General features: G+C 38.2%; 2 protein-coding genes and 2 pseudogenes across 2 annotated transcripts; 1 reads left to right on the top strand and 3 right to left on the bottom strand.

Annotated features, from left to right (window-relative positions):
• LOC148725094 (uncharacterized) overlaps positions 1 to 4,458 on the bottom strand; it is a 5,111-nt pseudogene extending 653 nt beyond the window's left edge.
• On the bottom strand, positions 808 to 3,094 carry LOC111337053 (uncharacterized). Its single transcript, XM_088730258.1, has 4 exons — positions 2,979 to 3,094; positions 2,038 to 2,193; positions 1,839 to 1,969; positions 808 to 1,734 (listed from the first exon to the last, which is right to left on the bottom strand). Exons 1-4 carry the CDS (start codon positions 3,092 to 3,094, stop codon positions 971 to 973), a joined length of 1,167 nt encoding a protein of 388 aa, XP_088586384.1. The 3' UTR covers positions 808 to 970.
• A 662-nt stretch (positions 4,459 to 5,120) lies between the features above and the next one.
• LOC148725093 (allatostatin-A receptor-like) lies at positions 5,121 to 11,531 on the bottom strand (annotated as a pseudogene).
• A 75-nt stretch (positions 11,532 to 11,606) lies between these two features.
• LOC148725092 (uncharacterized) lies at positions 11,607 to 12,914 on the top strand. Its single transcript, XM_088731438.1, has 2 exons — positions 11,607 to 11,857; positions 12,000 to 12,914. Exons 1-2 carry the CDS (start codon positions 11,684 to 11,686, stop codon positions 12,912 to 12,914), a joined length of 1,089 nt encoding a protein of 362 aa, XP_088587564.1. The 5' UTR covers positions 11,607 to 11,683.
• Positions 12,915 to 15,103: the final 2,189 nt, after the last annotated feature.

The following is a 15,103-nucleotide window of genomic DNA, read 5'->3' as shown; positions in this document are numbered from 1 at the left end:
AAGCTACTCAAATAATCGGAAAAGAAACCCAAATCTCAAGTTTTACAGAATTCCGAAAGAGTCTAAGCGAAGAAATGCTTGGTTAAATAGAATTCGCCGCGACAAGATTTTGCACCAACAGACAACACTCGATTGTGCTCAGCTCACTTCGTCGGAGGAGAGAAGTCCGATGATCCTGCACATTCGGCTTACAATCCATCCATATCTGAGTTCACTGAGAAGGAAATTGAAAGTCGAAAGACCATAACAAGTCAAAAAACAAAGAAAGATGACTTCGTTGCAATTGAAACTCTAAAACCAAAGCGCAAACGAGTCAGTGTAAGTACTTCACGGTGACTTTGATAAGTGTTTTTGTTTAAGTTTTTATACTTGAAACATTATTTCCAACATATCTTTTTATCATTTTCTCAGGTATCGGGGGAAAGTAGGGGTCGACCAAGAAAATCATTCAGATCTGTTGATGATCATGAAATATGGGGAGCTTGTTTACCAATAGAACACCCATTGAAAGAGCATGACTACTGCAAGTCGCAGGTGGATCCCAAGTCAAGAGAATTAAGCGATGACATTTTGCAAGAGCTCACTTCTTTGCAGAGCAAAGTGGTCGAACTTGAGAACGAACAGCAAAAGCTACGTGCAAAATGTCTTTTACTGGATCAAATTAAGCTAGACAATGACAAATTTCATTTTTGGACTAGTCTCCCTAACTATGACACCTTCAAAGCATTATTTAACTATTTAAATGCTGTTGGTGTGGACAAAAAAAAATGTTGGAGAGGATCTGAAATGGCTTTACGCGACTGTCAGTTAGGAAACAAACCAGGGCCATCATCCAAGCTGCCATTGGAGGAGAAGTTGTCCATCTACATCTTTGACAATGTGTAGTCTTTTCAATGCTGCTTCCAATGTCTCATTGTAATGTGAGTGGATTTTCTTTACCCCAATAGATCCATCATCATCTATCAATCCATCAGGAGAGGCTCCTTGGAAGGGATGAGTTTTTTGACACAAAAAAGCCAGATTTTTGTACTTTGTTATTTGTTATTTTCATATATTGTTTAATGATTTCCCCTTCAGAACAAATGCCATTTCTCATGTGTCCAGTTTGAATCTTGTTGTTATAGCCAAGGATTTCACTCATAGCTTTAGTGGGACTAGTTGTCTCTTTCATGAGAGCTGGTTTACATTGTGAAGCTGTAATTCTAGGGGTTCTTTCTACAAACCATTGTTTACAATTTGATTGATCCCTTGTAGCCTTTTCAATCTTCTTGATATCATCGTCTTGTACTCTGAGCTTTTCAATAATTGCATCAGCTTTTGAAGTGATGTCATGCAGTGAAGCTGGATTTGACTTGATAGGGCTTACTATTTCTCTGACATCATTCTCATGCTCAGTGACGTCTTCAATGTCCACATTAAAACTGTAAGCCAAATGTGGATCATCAACTGGCAAGAAATCAGGCAATTCTTGCTGTAATGGTAATTGGGGTAGAGTATCTTTTTGGGCTAATATGTAAAATATAGGTGGCATGGGGTTTCCATGATTTGCATAGAATAGGTCTCTCTTTAAGTTCATTTTTAATTCATCCATGGTCCTTTTATCATGCTGTGTGGTTCCATAGAAACCTTCTGTTACAGAAGGAGATGGATGGAATTTCTTTGTGGGTGGTTCTTTACCTACTTTGGCTTTATAAAAGTTGATATCCTCTACAATGACAGGTTCAACTTTGGCACCTGTAAAATGGGCAAAAGAGAAATGCATTTGAAAAATAGAAAATAAATCCCAACATATAATAGAATAATAATCCACAATATTTTAAAGTTAATTTTCAGGATACCTTTAGGATCTGACCATGAACAAGGCAGATCAGTACAGGTGGGGTCAGGTGGAAGATGCTGTTTTCCCTCAGCTACTACATCACACAGGGTAAAGAGAATAGCTCCCACATGGCTACAGTCCCCTCTCAACCTAGAAAACAAATGCTACATTTAAGTAATCAATTTCATTTGACATTTTTTTAAATAAATACAGCTTACCCAATTGTGCATGTGCATTGGCAAAACACTGGTTTGCTTGATTGGGTTTCCAGTACAACATACGTCACTTTGCTTTCCTCCTGATCAGTTGAGAATGACGGGTTGCAGATTCCTCTAAGAGCCCAAAGATTTGGGAAATCGGGCAGCAAATGAACTCTAAAGCACAAAATAGTAAAGAAAAAGTCAAAACTGTAATGAGACAGAATAAAGACAAAGTTTCAATTTATCTAAAATGTTGCAATTTAATGCTTTAATGCTTTAACAGGTTTACTCCTAAAACAGTTAAAACTATGCTAGGAATTTTTACAGTATATAACTTATAACTATATTTAAAAGTATTAAAATAGTGATGACAATAACATAAATAATAACACTGATTATAAAACAATAATATTTCTAAAATAAATAATTAAAATTAATATACACCGCATAAATAAAAGCTCTACTGTCTTAAAATCATCTAGAGAGTTAGGGATTTGAGGTAAGTTCATATTGTTCCAAGTTCTGGAAGTTCTGGGGTAGAAGGAATATTTTTGTGTCATTCAGGGTGCAAAGCTGTTGGAATGGTACACTATTTTGGGTACCTTGATGGTCTGGTAACTTGCATTATCTCGGATGGTAGCGAGATCCCAACAAGGCCCCAATAGATTTTGTAGAACATGCAGGTTTGATTTATCAGTCTTCGACGTTCCAAAGAATCCCATCCTAGTGATTTAATCATCTGAGAGACACTACTGTGACGAGAGTAATCATTATTGACAAATCTTGCAGCACGTCGTTGGACCATCTCTATCTTATTGACATTGCACTGTTTATATGGATTCCACGCGCTACTCGCATATTCTAATTTAAAGACGGGTTTATTTTCTCAGACATGCTATTATGTCTTATTTGAAGTGTAGTTGCATTGTTTTATAATCAAACATAAAACACAGATTTACTTGACAGAATGTACATCTTGCTTGTGCTCCCATGCACGAAGTGTCTTATACTTTCGCACAGTTTGCTCTTCATAACCAGCTCCAATTAAATATGACTTGACCATTGACTCATCCATGAGCATTGGTATGCCTGTTTAGTCTTTCTTCCATTCTTTTTGCTTCTGTAGATAAGCTATGGTTGGTAAAGTCCAGCAAGCTGACTGATTCTCGGTCTTTGTAGCGGTCGTGGATGATGTTGACAGATTTAAAGCGTTGCAAACAATGTTTACGAGCGCTTTCCTCCCGATATTTTTCTCAAAATCTACAGAGAGGGCTCTACAAACTTCCTTAAGCCTTGGTTTCGTGAGTTTAGAAGCATCTTTATAACAATTTGGTAGCTTTAAATCCATTTGTTTAGTTGGAGCCGCCATTTTGCTTGCAACTCGGGCTCCAAAGTTATCCCTCAAAGCGCAAGGTATTTTGGGTAATGTGAAAAAAGAGAATTGAGACGCCATCCACACAACGAATTTAAAACATGTAACAGTTTACTTGCCTCTTTTCAGCTTTGTTGAGAACATTTAATGCATCCGCTCCTGCCGTCTCACTTAAATGGCAAATTAACCCATAGAGCGAATTGGGCGGATAACGCTCTCCATTTTGCTTGGCAACTTCACAAACGAACTTGTTCAACCAAAAGTTTAGCGTATTTGGCGACATATGCTTTGGTGGAGCGGTCAGATCTTGAACATCTTCGCATATTCAGATCGGCCACTACAACAACTTTTAACTTTGCACACGTATTTCGCCACCGCTGCTGCCATTCCTCGGAGACTTTTCTTCCCCATTTAGTGGGCTCATCCTCAGTGTAAAAACTTGTGAAGCTCACGAGTGACGTAGAACAAAAGACAAAAAACATTATAAACAATAGCGTACATCAAAACAATACCACATGAAACAAAGAAAACCTCGTCAGGTTTTTACACCGAGAATGACCCCTTTAGCGTTGTATTGTGTTGCTTTCGAAGTGGCTTCCGACAGTAGACTGGTCTCTTCTTCTTTACTCCTTGGGAAGCGAAACCAACCAGCCATGTTTCTATTTCGAAAGCTATATGAAAATGAATTGCTGTGATTCAATGCTGAATATTTCCAAACTCCTATGGAACTGACTGCACGCCCAGGTGATTAACAAACTAAAATCTACTGTTGAATTCATTTGCGATGATAAGGAAAACATCTGTTTCGGCGTCAACACAACCTAGATCGAATCACGGACAGGATCACGAATGGATCATGGACCGGATCTTAAGTTAAATATAAATTTCAACCTCTCGATAATAACTTTTTAAAAACATGTTTTTGGTATGATTTATGCCATCATCAGTATATTTTCTTGTATCCGTTGAACTAACATTAAAATTTGAATGGATAAAGGGATTTTGATGTGTGTAAAAACAAAATCAAATGATATAACAAAATAACTGCTCATAGCTGCATGAGCCATGCTGACGCAAGACTTTAAAAAACTATTCTCATAAGTTTCAATTTTATTTTGATTCTATCGTCTTTTACGAAGTTACGGAAGTATCAAACATGAAATAAATATCAAAATTTAAATTAAGTAAACAAATGATAAAAATTGCAGCACCAACGGGCTAGAGAAAACTGTTTTATATTGTAAATATAACACGAGTTCCCCATCGCATACATACATACAATAAATTTTAACCACCATGGTCTATAAATCTATACATGGTCTTGCGCCCGACTATCTTGGTTCTCTTTTCACTAAATATGATCCTCCATATAATCTAAGGAACTCTGAAAACAAACTAGCTGTTCCATTGCCTCGCACCAATTTCCTGAAAAATAGCTTTAGCTATAACGGTGCGGTTATCTGGAATAGCTTGTCCCCTGCATTGCGGCAAGCAAAATCACTTCAATCCTTCCGAAATGGTTGTCGCAATTTCTTCCTCTGAATCGACAAAACACACACGGCATCTATGTAAAGCAGAATTTCTTTATTTTTTTCTATTTTACTTTTAAATTTTAGATCATGTTTATATAGATTAAAATAGATTGTAACTGTAATAATAGATTGTAATAATATTATTATTTTATCTGATAGATTTACCGTGTCTAAATAAAAATAAAGTTCAAGTAACTTTAACTGAAGCCCTCGTCTTCACTTTCTCGATGTTCTTTTGAAAACCTTTTTTCAGGATATCTTAAATCATTCTGCGAATCTTTGTTCACTGTAACCTAGAAGAAAAAGTCAGCCAATAGTATGAAGAACAAAAGTCTTAAAGCTAGTACATTACAAGGTTTGGTCAGCTCTATGATCTCATAATAAGCATGCAACATCGCGACGATTGTTACTGCGGCATTACCACGCACTGATTTCTTTTTTTTTTTACGTTCCCAATTAAATTTTTCGTGTTTTGTACACGCATTTTTCTTTTTGTTTTTCGCATTCTTTCGCATTCTGTGATTTATATTCCATTAGTTTTTTTTCCTATAATTTAGCTTTGTTTAAATCTATTTTGTATAGGCGTCTCGGTAAAATTCGGGCTAGAGTATCGGAGTCCATTAGGTTAACATCGATTCCTTCATTTCGATCAGCTCTTAGTTTTTCCTTTCTTCGTGTCCACAAGTGTGGTGTCCCTCAAGGTTCGATTTTAGGCCCACTATTGTTTATTCTATACATTAACTACCTCCCTAATGCCTCTGAATTATCAGAACCTCTACTTTTCGCTGATGACACCAGTATCTTTTATTCTCACTCAAATCTAAATTGCTTAGAATCAATACTTAATGATGAACTCCAAAACATTGACGTTTGGCTAAAATGTAACAAGCTTTCAGTTAATATAAAGAAAACTAACTACATCATTTTTAAACCCAGACAGAAGACTGATTTAACTCCAGTCTTTCTCTCTCCTTTGGAGGTAAACCCCTACAACAATCTAATGTAACTAAATTCCTTGGGGTCCATATTGACAATCATCTCACCTGGAAACACCATATCAGCTATGTATGTAAACAAATCGCTAAATCAATATGTATTATATATAGGTCTCGCTTTATAGGCCTTATATAGAGGCCTCTGCAACCAAACTAACTTTGTACTACACCTTAGTTTATTCTTATATTATCTATTGTAACTCCTTCTGGTCGTCCACATACTTATCTAACTTAAACAGAATTTATTATTTGCAAAAGCGAGCTGGGCGGGCTATCACCAACTCAGACTATCGAGCCCATTCTGCTCCTTTATTCTCCAAACTAGGAATTTTAGGTATTTTCCGAGTCAATACGTTTGAAATCGCCAAACTTATGTTTTATTTCAAAAATAACTTATTGCCCCCATTGCTTCTCGATCTTTTTGTAAGGAATAGCCAAGTATGGTACCAGAACAGCCAGTAATTATCGAACGCATTTGTGCCGTACAAATGTCAAGCAATTTACAATTCTCTACCAAGGTCCTAAAATTTGGAACTCCCTCCCTATTTCATCCACTCGTTCGTCAAACTTTCTCAGCTTTAAAACAAAATTGCAAGAGTTTTTACTTAAGGTGGCTCGTACCGGTTTTCGTCTTTTGCTGGTTTGTAACTTTGAAAGAATACAACAGAAAGACTGACCAAGGCCAGTTGAACACTTTTACGGAGTTGAATTATATAATCATTACGTATATGAGAACGATCCTTCGCAGTAAAGCACTATTTGAGCAATAGTGAAAATCAGACCTGAAAAAAATTTCAGGCCTGTACGGGACTCGAACCACTGACCTCTGCGATACTAGTGCAGCGCTCTACCAATTGAGCTAACAAGCCAACTGGGAGCAGGCCATCAAATTAATTCGATATAAACCCGTAGATGATAAATCAAACTACGGGTTTATATCGAATTAATTTGATGGCCTGCTCCCAGTTGGCTTGTTAGCTCAATTGGTAGAGCGCTGCACTAGTATCGCAGAGGTCAGTGGTTCGAGTCCCGTACAGGCCTGAAATTTTTTTTTTTTTCAGGTCTGATTTTCACTATTGCTCAAATAGTGCTTTACTGCGAAGGATCGTTCTCATATACGTCTCATAACCGCAGTTCACACATATGTTTCATATGTTTGTTGTTGTTTGATTTATCATCTACGGGTTTATGTCGAATTAATTTGATGGCCTGCTCCCAGTTGGCTTGTTAGCTCAATTGGTAGAGCGCTGCACTAGTATCGCAGAGGTCAGTGGTTCGAGTCCCGTACAGGCCTGAAATTTTTTTCAGGTCTGATTTTCACTATTGCTCAAATAGTGCTTTACTGCGAAGGATCGTTCTCATATACGTCTCATAACCGCAGTTCACACATATGTTTCATATGTTTGTTGTTGTTTATATAATCATTAGTTATCCAAAAATAGGTGTCATTTCGTCACTAGCAGTTTCCATGGCAATGCTTTCATAGGCTTAATCAGACGCATTCTTTAGCTTGTGGCTTAAATAATTCGAAAACTAACCCGGTGACCCCATGATTTTTTTCAGTGATTGCTTTTTGCACTTGAAAAAGAAAATGCACAAAGATTTTTAAAAAATTCTACGGAGCGGAATTTCAGAAAATCTAGAAAAAAGGCAATTTTCAGACATCGCAAATTTCCTTCCGTAGAATTTTCTAGTTTTTTTCTGATGATTCCTCTCGACGTTATTATCATATTGGAACAATAAAAAGAAGGGGTCAACGGACTTGTTTTCATGCAATAGCTTTCGTGAGTTTAGCAATTTCCACGCGCGTTCTTGCGCATTTAAAAATCTGGCCCCAGTTGTTCAAAGGGCGGATAACGCTATCCAACGGATAAATCGATATCCAGCGGATGTGTTACCAAAACGTACTGTGCTATCCACCGGATAGAGATTTATCCAGTGTATAGCGTTATCTATCCTTCGAACAACCGGGGCCTGGATTCTGGACATTTGCTCATGATCTGTTATAGTTACCGCTGACAATTGCGTGTGCACGCGCGCGCGCCTACGATCTGATGTTTACAGACGTTTACTGCTAATTAAGAAAATCATTAAACAGCTGTCAAAGACAGCCTCCCGGGCTCATCTTAGAAATCCTACACACGACTTCTGGCTATATCATACTATTTTCCTTTAAGTTTCAAAGTCTTCTTCCACTTCAGGTAGATTATCCTTCACATGAGTTCTTCTTTTTTCGCCGTTGCAAGATTTCATATCGGTTGAATATTTCTTTTAAATGTGAAGTGAAGCAACCTTTACTTCTCCGAAAATTGTCTTCTTTATCTTAGTTTCTATCTCCTGCATTCTCAGTAGCCGCTCAACACATCAAATACAAGCTCTTAGGTAAAATTCTCACAAAAGTAGAAAAAATTCCACGCGCCGCCATCTTTGTTTTGAATTTTCATCTTTGACTCGCGCTTCTTTCACAGGTTTCTCACGCACGCGTCACGCAAGAGTGACCTGTTCCCCGCGCTAGAAAACTGGTACGAGCCACCTTAAATAATCACTGAATTGGCCAAGCCGCATATTCGCAGCACTTTTTCTTTACTTGATTTATTATTGTAAGTGAAGTCGCTCTCCCATAAGCCTGTTGGCTTCTTGGGTCTCTTTGCCTTCTAACTGTTATCGTTGTAATTAAATATTTTTATTGTTAAAATAAGGAAAATAAAAAATGATGATGATGATGAAATCATACAATGTTTCAACCGCAATCGACCGTAATGCAAATTGATTTTATAGCGCATGTTGAAACTTGACTTTGTTGGCAGTTCAGTGCAATGATAATTTTCAGAAATAACGTGGAATACGAGCCGATTTTTAATATTGTCCGATTTTATCTTTGAAACTTGTGTCGTTGTTTCACTTAATTTCTTCTAAAACCATCCTAAGTTACCCCTTAAACAATTTTGTTAATTTTACAACTCATGAGAAATTAAACTGACAAACCCGAAACATTTTGTAAAGGGACGTGGATCAAACATTAGGGAACCACCTCGTCCAAACTTTCCTCCTTATACGGTCACCACCACTCGTTATATATTTTCCTATTTAAAATAACGGGCTTCTGGGACTGACTGGTGTTTTATCAGTTTTACCTTAAGCTTGTAGCAAGTACAGGTCGCATTTCTATTTAATGTTTAGCAAATTCGAAATTATTTTATATTATTTTTCTTTACAGCGCTGTATTATTGTAATAGTCTGTTTCTATTCAATTAAGTTCGCGTTTTTGCGTGTACGAATTATGTAACGCCGTTAGCTATTTATTTTCGCCAGTATACGCGTTGTTTTTTTTGGATAGTTTCCATAACCAATTGAGTTCAACCAAGTCAGTCCTTCCTTTAGTTCTTGGCTAGCGCCTGTTGCTCTATTTTAAGAGTTTTACTGCCGGACCTGGTTACGCCACAAATTGAGTTCGTTTAATTTCTATTTATATTTGCTTATTTTTTTTGTCGTTGTTTTTGTTGTTGTTTTATTTTGTACTTAGATGTTTATATTAATTAATTATTTTCAGTCGAATCACAGACACCTAAAAATCTTTACATCTAAATACAAGTCCACATGGCAAATAAATGAAATATGCATTCGGTTTGTGGCATTAAACGTGTAGTTACTTATCTACATAGCTTTTCTCTTCCTTATGAGCTTCAGTTTCTCATCCAATCACTATGTTTTACTCTATGAAACCCCCAAAGTGTCTCCTCGATGGAGCTTTTGGTAATACACGCAATCCCAGGCTAGCTTGAGCTATGTACCCTGGATGCGCAGTTAGCAGAGCACAATAACCTGAGCTTTTGCCTGAAACGCTCATCCAGCAGAGCATAAATATAAGGGTTGATGGCAGAGTTCAACATGATCAAGGTGTGAGAGACAACGTCTGAGACTGAGCCAAAGATGAAGATTTCAAGGTAGTTCAAGATGTAAATCAGCGATCTGTGACCCAGCAAGCTCCAAATATGGCGCTGACAGTGATCATACTCAGTGTGACTCGCTTCCGCACCTTTAGGACTCCCTGAAAGAGCAAAAGCAAACTTAAAGGGCAGTGGCTTTTGGCCTGACAGGCTGTTGAGCTCCTAGGAGACCCTCAGGATCAGAAATAAACTTTGCCAAACCTACCCAGTCGTCATAATAACTCAATTGTAGTGATGGTGAGCCTTTCCTGAGTGCTACTAGCATTATTTTTTGCCTAATGGTATAAATCATACCCTGTTTTCCAATGATATTACAGCACTAACTAACTAACTATTATTATTATTATTATTATTATTATTATTATCATTATCATTTGCCAACTAAAGAGTAGCATTGTATCGCACCAATGATTCTAATTGGTCTAGAAGGCAACTGAGAAATCTAACATCTGATCATTTTAACCCAAAGTCTTACCTTTCGTTGATAGGTGAGTTCATTCTACTCGTTTCATTTGAACCACAACATGTAAACAAGTTTTGAATAAACAACAGTCATCACTAACAGAGGAATTAGAGCCAAAAGTACCAGCCATATTGTTTCGTATAGCGTACCCTTCCACCGCTCGTGCCAGTTCCATTTACAGTAGCCAGTTGTTTTATCAAACGTTGTAACCAGGAAGATTGGTATGCTAAAAAGCGCTCCAATTTAATTCAATTCAATTTAGTCCATTTTTACTGCATCAAGTTTTGCAGTGGAGTCGGACTAGAAAGGAACATAGGAACCATTCGTGCTAGTCCACCCTCCAACACATCCCACCCCAGGGAAGGACATCCATCACTCAGTAATCTCGTGGGTGGGAAATTAACGTCTCCTACCCCAACCCTGCAGGAGACGGGACCTCCATTTATTCGTCCCTATCCGAGACCACTAGAATATCTAACCATTTCTTGATGTTATAGAAAGGTAGCAAATTCTTCTCAATCATTTTAAGACCCTGAGTGTTGGTCCGGCCGGGGCTCGAACTATCGACCTCCCGCACAACAGTCCAGCGCTCTATACATTGAGCTAACCGGGAATGATCCAACAAACGGGAATAACAACCTGAAATTAACCCATAGAGGGTTAGACACCTGCATACTCATTATGAACAGGGACGTTTCCCAACTAATTTGTCCGTTAAGGACAAATCGGAGGAACACGAACTGGACATCAGACCTTATTATTTTGTCGCCTGTGTGTTACATATAATTCTGTTCACAAACCTTTACTTTCCCCATGGTAAGTATTGCATTGCAACCAACAACACTTGTGACAGCGCAGAAGCGTTCAATTGATATGGCAAAAAGAGTCAAAGAGGACGAGGCTGCTCCAATCCATGCTGCATTACCACCTGTGAGAATTATACACAGCATTGATCCGATGGCTTCGTCTGGATGGATGAATGTTTTTTTCAGAATATGATTTGGTGCTATGAATATCGCGAATAAGATGTCTGAGACCGCCAAGTTGACCACTAGGTAGTTGATGGGAATCCTGCAGAATAAATGCTTATTAATCTAGCTTTCCGAAGGAAACACCCGAGGTATAAATTCGGCTTTGATTTTTTCTTCCGTTCAGTCACAAAACGCAGTCCCACCACAGCGCATGCGTGAAAACTATGCGCATGCGTGAGAACTATGCGCATGCGTAGAATGAACTCTAGAGCGCACGGTTTAAAGCAATGGCTGCCTTCGTGGACAATAGAGTACCGAAGCCCTGACGTCACGTTTCCATGGTTGCATTTCTGCTGGATCTAAACAAACTCACATGTGTTTAACATGGCGGCGTTGTCGATAACATCGTTCGCAAAATACTTCTCAGATGAGCCTAAATCTTTAAACCGTGGCGAAAACCATTACCAATCTGGACACGTTCTATCTTTTTGCTATTGTGATGGAATTATCAGAGGGTCAGTGCAAGCGAGCATGAAAAGTACGACGTATAAAGTCACAGTAAGTGTAAAATTTCTATTACTCGATGTCTATCCGTTAACATCGCCAAACCAAAACTTATTTAAATTAAGTGATTTCGAATCTTCGTTTAAAGGAAATCTTGAAAAGTAAGCTTATATTTCTTTTTCTCTTTCCTTCGCAGATATATCTTCAAGAAAACGAAATACGTTCCACAGAATGCGAGTGCCCTCGTGGCGGTTCAAAGTGTAGTCACGCTGTAGCTCTGTTCCTTCATGGCTACCACAACTTAAGTAGAACTGACATCGAATGTCAGTGGAAGAAACAAAAGGCATCCGAGGTGGTTAAAACGGTAGAAGATCTGTATCCACCCAAAGAAACTAAAGTCCTAAAACGAAAAACTACAGATGAGGACAGAGAATGGCTACGGAACAAGCTGAAGAGATACGGCGAGTTCACAGGAATGTTATGGCTTTTGAGCCCCGAACCTGACAAAGAGAATCGTCTGCCGATCTCCACAGTCGAAGAAATCATTTTATCGAGAGAGTTTGTTGAAAGCGGACTTGATACAAATTTCTTGTTGGAAAAATTGAAAGTAAGTGAGCAGCAAGTGAAATCAGTCTGTGAGATCACGAAAGAGCAACGTGAATGTGGAGAGTGGCATGTGGTGAGAAAAGGACGTTTGACTGCTAGCAATTTTGGTCCAGTTCTTGAAGCAAAAAGAGTCACTCCTTCCCTTATCAAGCGTGTTCTTGGAGAATACGACATCTCTCGAGTGCAGGCTGTTCGATGGGGTGTCGTTAACGAGAAAGAAGGAATAAAGGCCTTCACCAAATTAACAATGAAAGTAGTAAAGGATTGTGGCCTTTGGCTACACAAGTCTGGTGTTTTGGGTGCATCACCAGATGGACTTGTTGATGACAATGCGATCATTGAAGTCAAATGCCCTTACACACATCGCAATTCAACAATTGAGGAGGCTGTTAAAGACCCTAAGTTCTGTTTAGTAAAGAGAGATGCTGGCTATTGTTTAAAACAATCCCACCACTACTGGCATCAAGTCCAGGGTCAGCTGTTTATAACTGGGAAGCAAAAATGATAGATTCATTGTAATCGTATTTGAATACAGTTGGTTATCTGAATTCATAATAAGACTAGCATAAGGGTGTGGTGGCAGGAATACTGATCAGAAATAAATAGTTTGTCATTAAGTTGTGTATCATGATTCCTTGTATCATGAGCAAGTAAAATAGGGTTACAAGCTTTTCACAGATCACACAACACCTGTCCACTCTTTGTATCAGAATACAGTTAATTGATTAACTATGATCAGACAATGCCAATGTATACCAGGCCTTAGTAAACTGATGTAAGATGATCAATATTTCAATTAAAATGACTAATCAAAGTCAACAGTGTCATTGGTTTCCTTAATTAATGGGTTTTGTAAATTAACTAAAGCACCACATAGCTGTATAATCTTACCAGAGAGGGATCGCAAGTATGGTGGCACAAAATTTAAAATTTTATAGTTCTTCAATCTAGCATTAGCACGTTCTACGTGTATACGACATTTTGCAATGCTCTTTGTTAACTTAACTTCACTTTCTGTAAATTTTCCATTGTTCAAGAATGGGGGAATGTTCACATATACACCATTAGGAACAATATCATTTATCAAAAACCCTTTATCCGCAAGTATAATATCCCCAGCAACAAAATGCTTTAATATTCCTGACTTTTGAACCGTTACTTTATCTGATACTGAGCCAGGGAAAAGTTTACTTACATAAGTTATAACCGCGTTGGGTGCCACACCAACAATTGTCTTAAAAGAATTCATACCCCTGTACGTTGAATATGTCAATTTTTGGTCACTCATAAGCTTAGGTGTAGCAACCTCGATATCGGTGCAATCTATTACCATACGACAGTCTCCAAATAAGCTAAATGAGCCTGGAAGTGAAGTTTTGTTTTTTTGTCTGGATGGAACAGCTATCTCCATTTGATCTTCATATAGAATTTGGTGCAAAACATGGATAAATGTTGTCACAATATTCGCTATTGTAGCAGTACTGCAACTAAAAAGTTCAGCTAAATGTAAGTTATGATAATTATGTCTAATCTTCATCAATGTTATCAATATTTGATCTTCAAAAGATATCTTGTCTACTTTCCAGCCACACACGTAAACAATATCGTTGCGGTATCTTTCGGCATATTCGACAACAATGTGGAACATTTCTTTGTTTGGGAGGCCAGTTTCCATGTTGATTACCTTTGAATCCATGTTAAAAGAGCTGTAGTTTCTTTTTAAGTAGCTTTCTTTTTCTTTCAACTCGGATACTTGGGTCTTTAATGTCCCTAGCTCTGCTTGTAGCAGGATATTTTCAGTCTGCAAAGTAGTGCATTTCATTTGCATCTCCTCGCAACTGAGCTCGCAAGGCTCGTTCTGGTTGCTCTTCGTCGAAGATTCTGAAAGGATCTGCTCGATAGTCGTTGTCTCTGGGACTTCAGTTCTTTGCTTTTTCCTTTTTGGAGCATTTCGAGATTCAAATAGTTTGTCTTTATTCCAGGAAAAGACCTCGGGGCCTTCTTCTTTACTTCCTCGGAAATGACAACTACAAACTCGAGCGCCTTTGCCAGGTTCACGATCAGCTCGTCTGGAGAGAGAAAACGAAGGTTTTAAACTTTAATCATAACGTAAAAAAAAGCTTTTTTTCTCTCTAGAGGTCTTTCAAAGGTATAATCCACAGGTCAGTGCACTTTTGAGTGGTTAAATAAAACCATCTTCCGCGTAACTATAACCGACACGTGGCCGTGCATCATGGTGGTCATTGTACCAAAAATCAACCTACCTTATTAGAGAAATCCATTAACTTCTTTGAGCAGGATCTTTGGGGAAACGGTAAAAGCTGCAATTGTGACTTTCTGACTGATGATTGCAGTCGGGAACGAAGCATTGGCCCATTTTATGATGAGATGTAACGAAAGACGCCAAATAGTGTTTAGATCCAGCAAAAATGCTACCATGGTAACATGACGTCACACTTCGGCACTCTATTCCTTGCTCGATGTACGCGAAAGAAATTCGATGGCTATTACGCTCAATATACATAAAAAGTCACACACCGTTATCAGTAGACCCACACTAAAACTTGTGGAGCGTTTTGGGAACGGGTCGGTCCGCAAACTTTACGAGAGATAAATTCTTGAGCGATCCTTTACAAGTGAACCTTCTATCGAGGAATATCAAGGGAAACCTGCTATAACAAACGAGCTATCTCA

Source organism: Stylophora pistillata, chromosome 8 (genome assembly GCF_964205215.1).
Source record: "Stylophora pistillata chromosome 8, jaStyPist1.2, whole genome shotgun sequence".
NCBI lineage: Eukaryota > Metazoa > Cnidaria > Anthozoa > Scleractinia > Pocilloporidae > Stylophora > Stylophora pistillata.
The sequence above is the reverse complement of the archived record's forward strand: the minus strand, read 5'-3'. Positions and strand labels throughout refer to the sequence as shown.

What these genes read in the sequence shown, in the direction of transcription:
- LOC111337053 (XM_088730258.1), bottom strand. Translation starts at nt 3,094, where the DNA reads ATGGATGAGTCAATGGTCAAGTCATATTTAATTGGAGCTGGTTATGAA. An exon ending in CAAGATGTACATTCTGTCAA is followed by an intron (nt 2,194 to 2,978) that starts GTAAATCTGTGT and finishes TTTGTGCTTTAG; the next exon opens with AGTTCATTTGCTGCCCGATT. An exon ending in TTCATGGTCAGATCCTAAAG is followed by an intron (nt 1,735 to 1,838) that starts GTATCCTGAAAA and finishes CCCATTTTACAG; the next exon opens with GTGCCAAAGTTGAACCTGTC.
- LOC148725092 (XM_088731438.1), top strand. Translation starts at nt 11,684, where the DNA reads ATGGCGGCGTTGTCGATAACATCGTTCGCAAAATACTTCTCAGATGAG. An exon ending in GTACGACGTATAAAGTCACA is followed by an intron (nt 11,858 to 11,999) that starts GTAAGTGTAAAA and finishes TTTCCTTCGCAG; the next exon opens with ATATATCTTCAAGAAAACGA.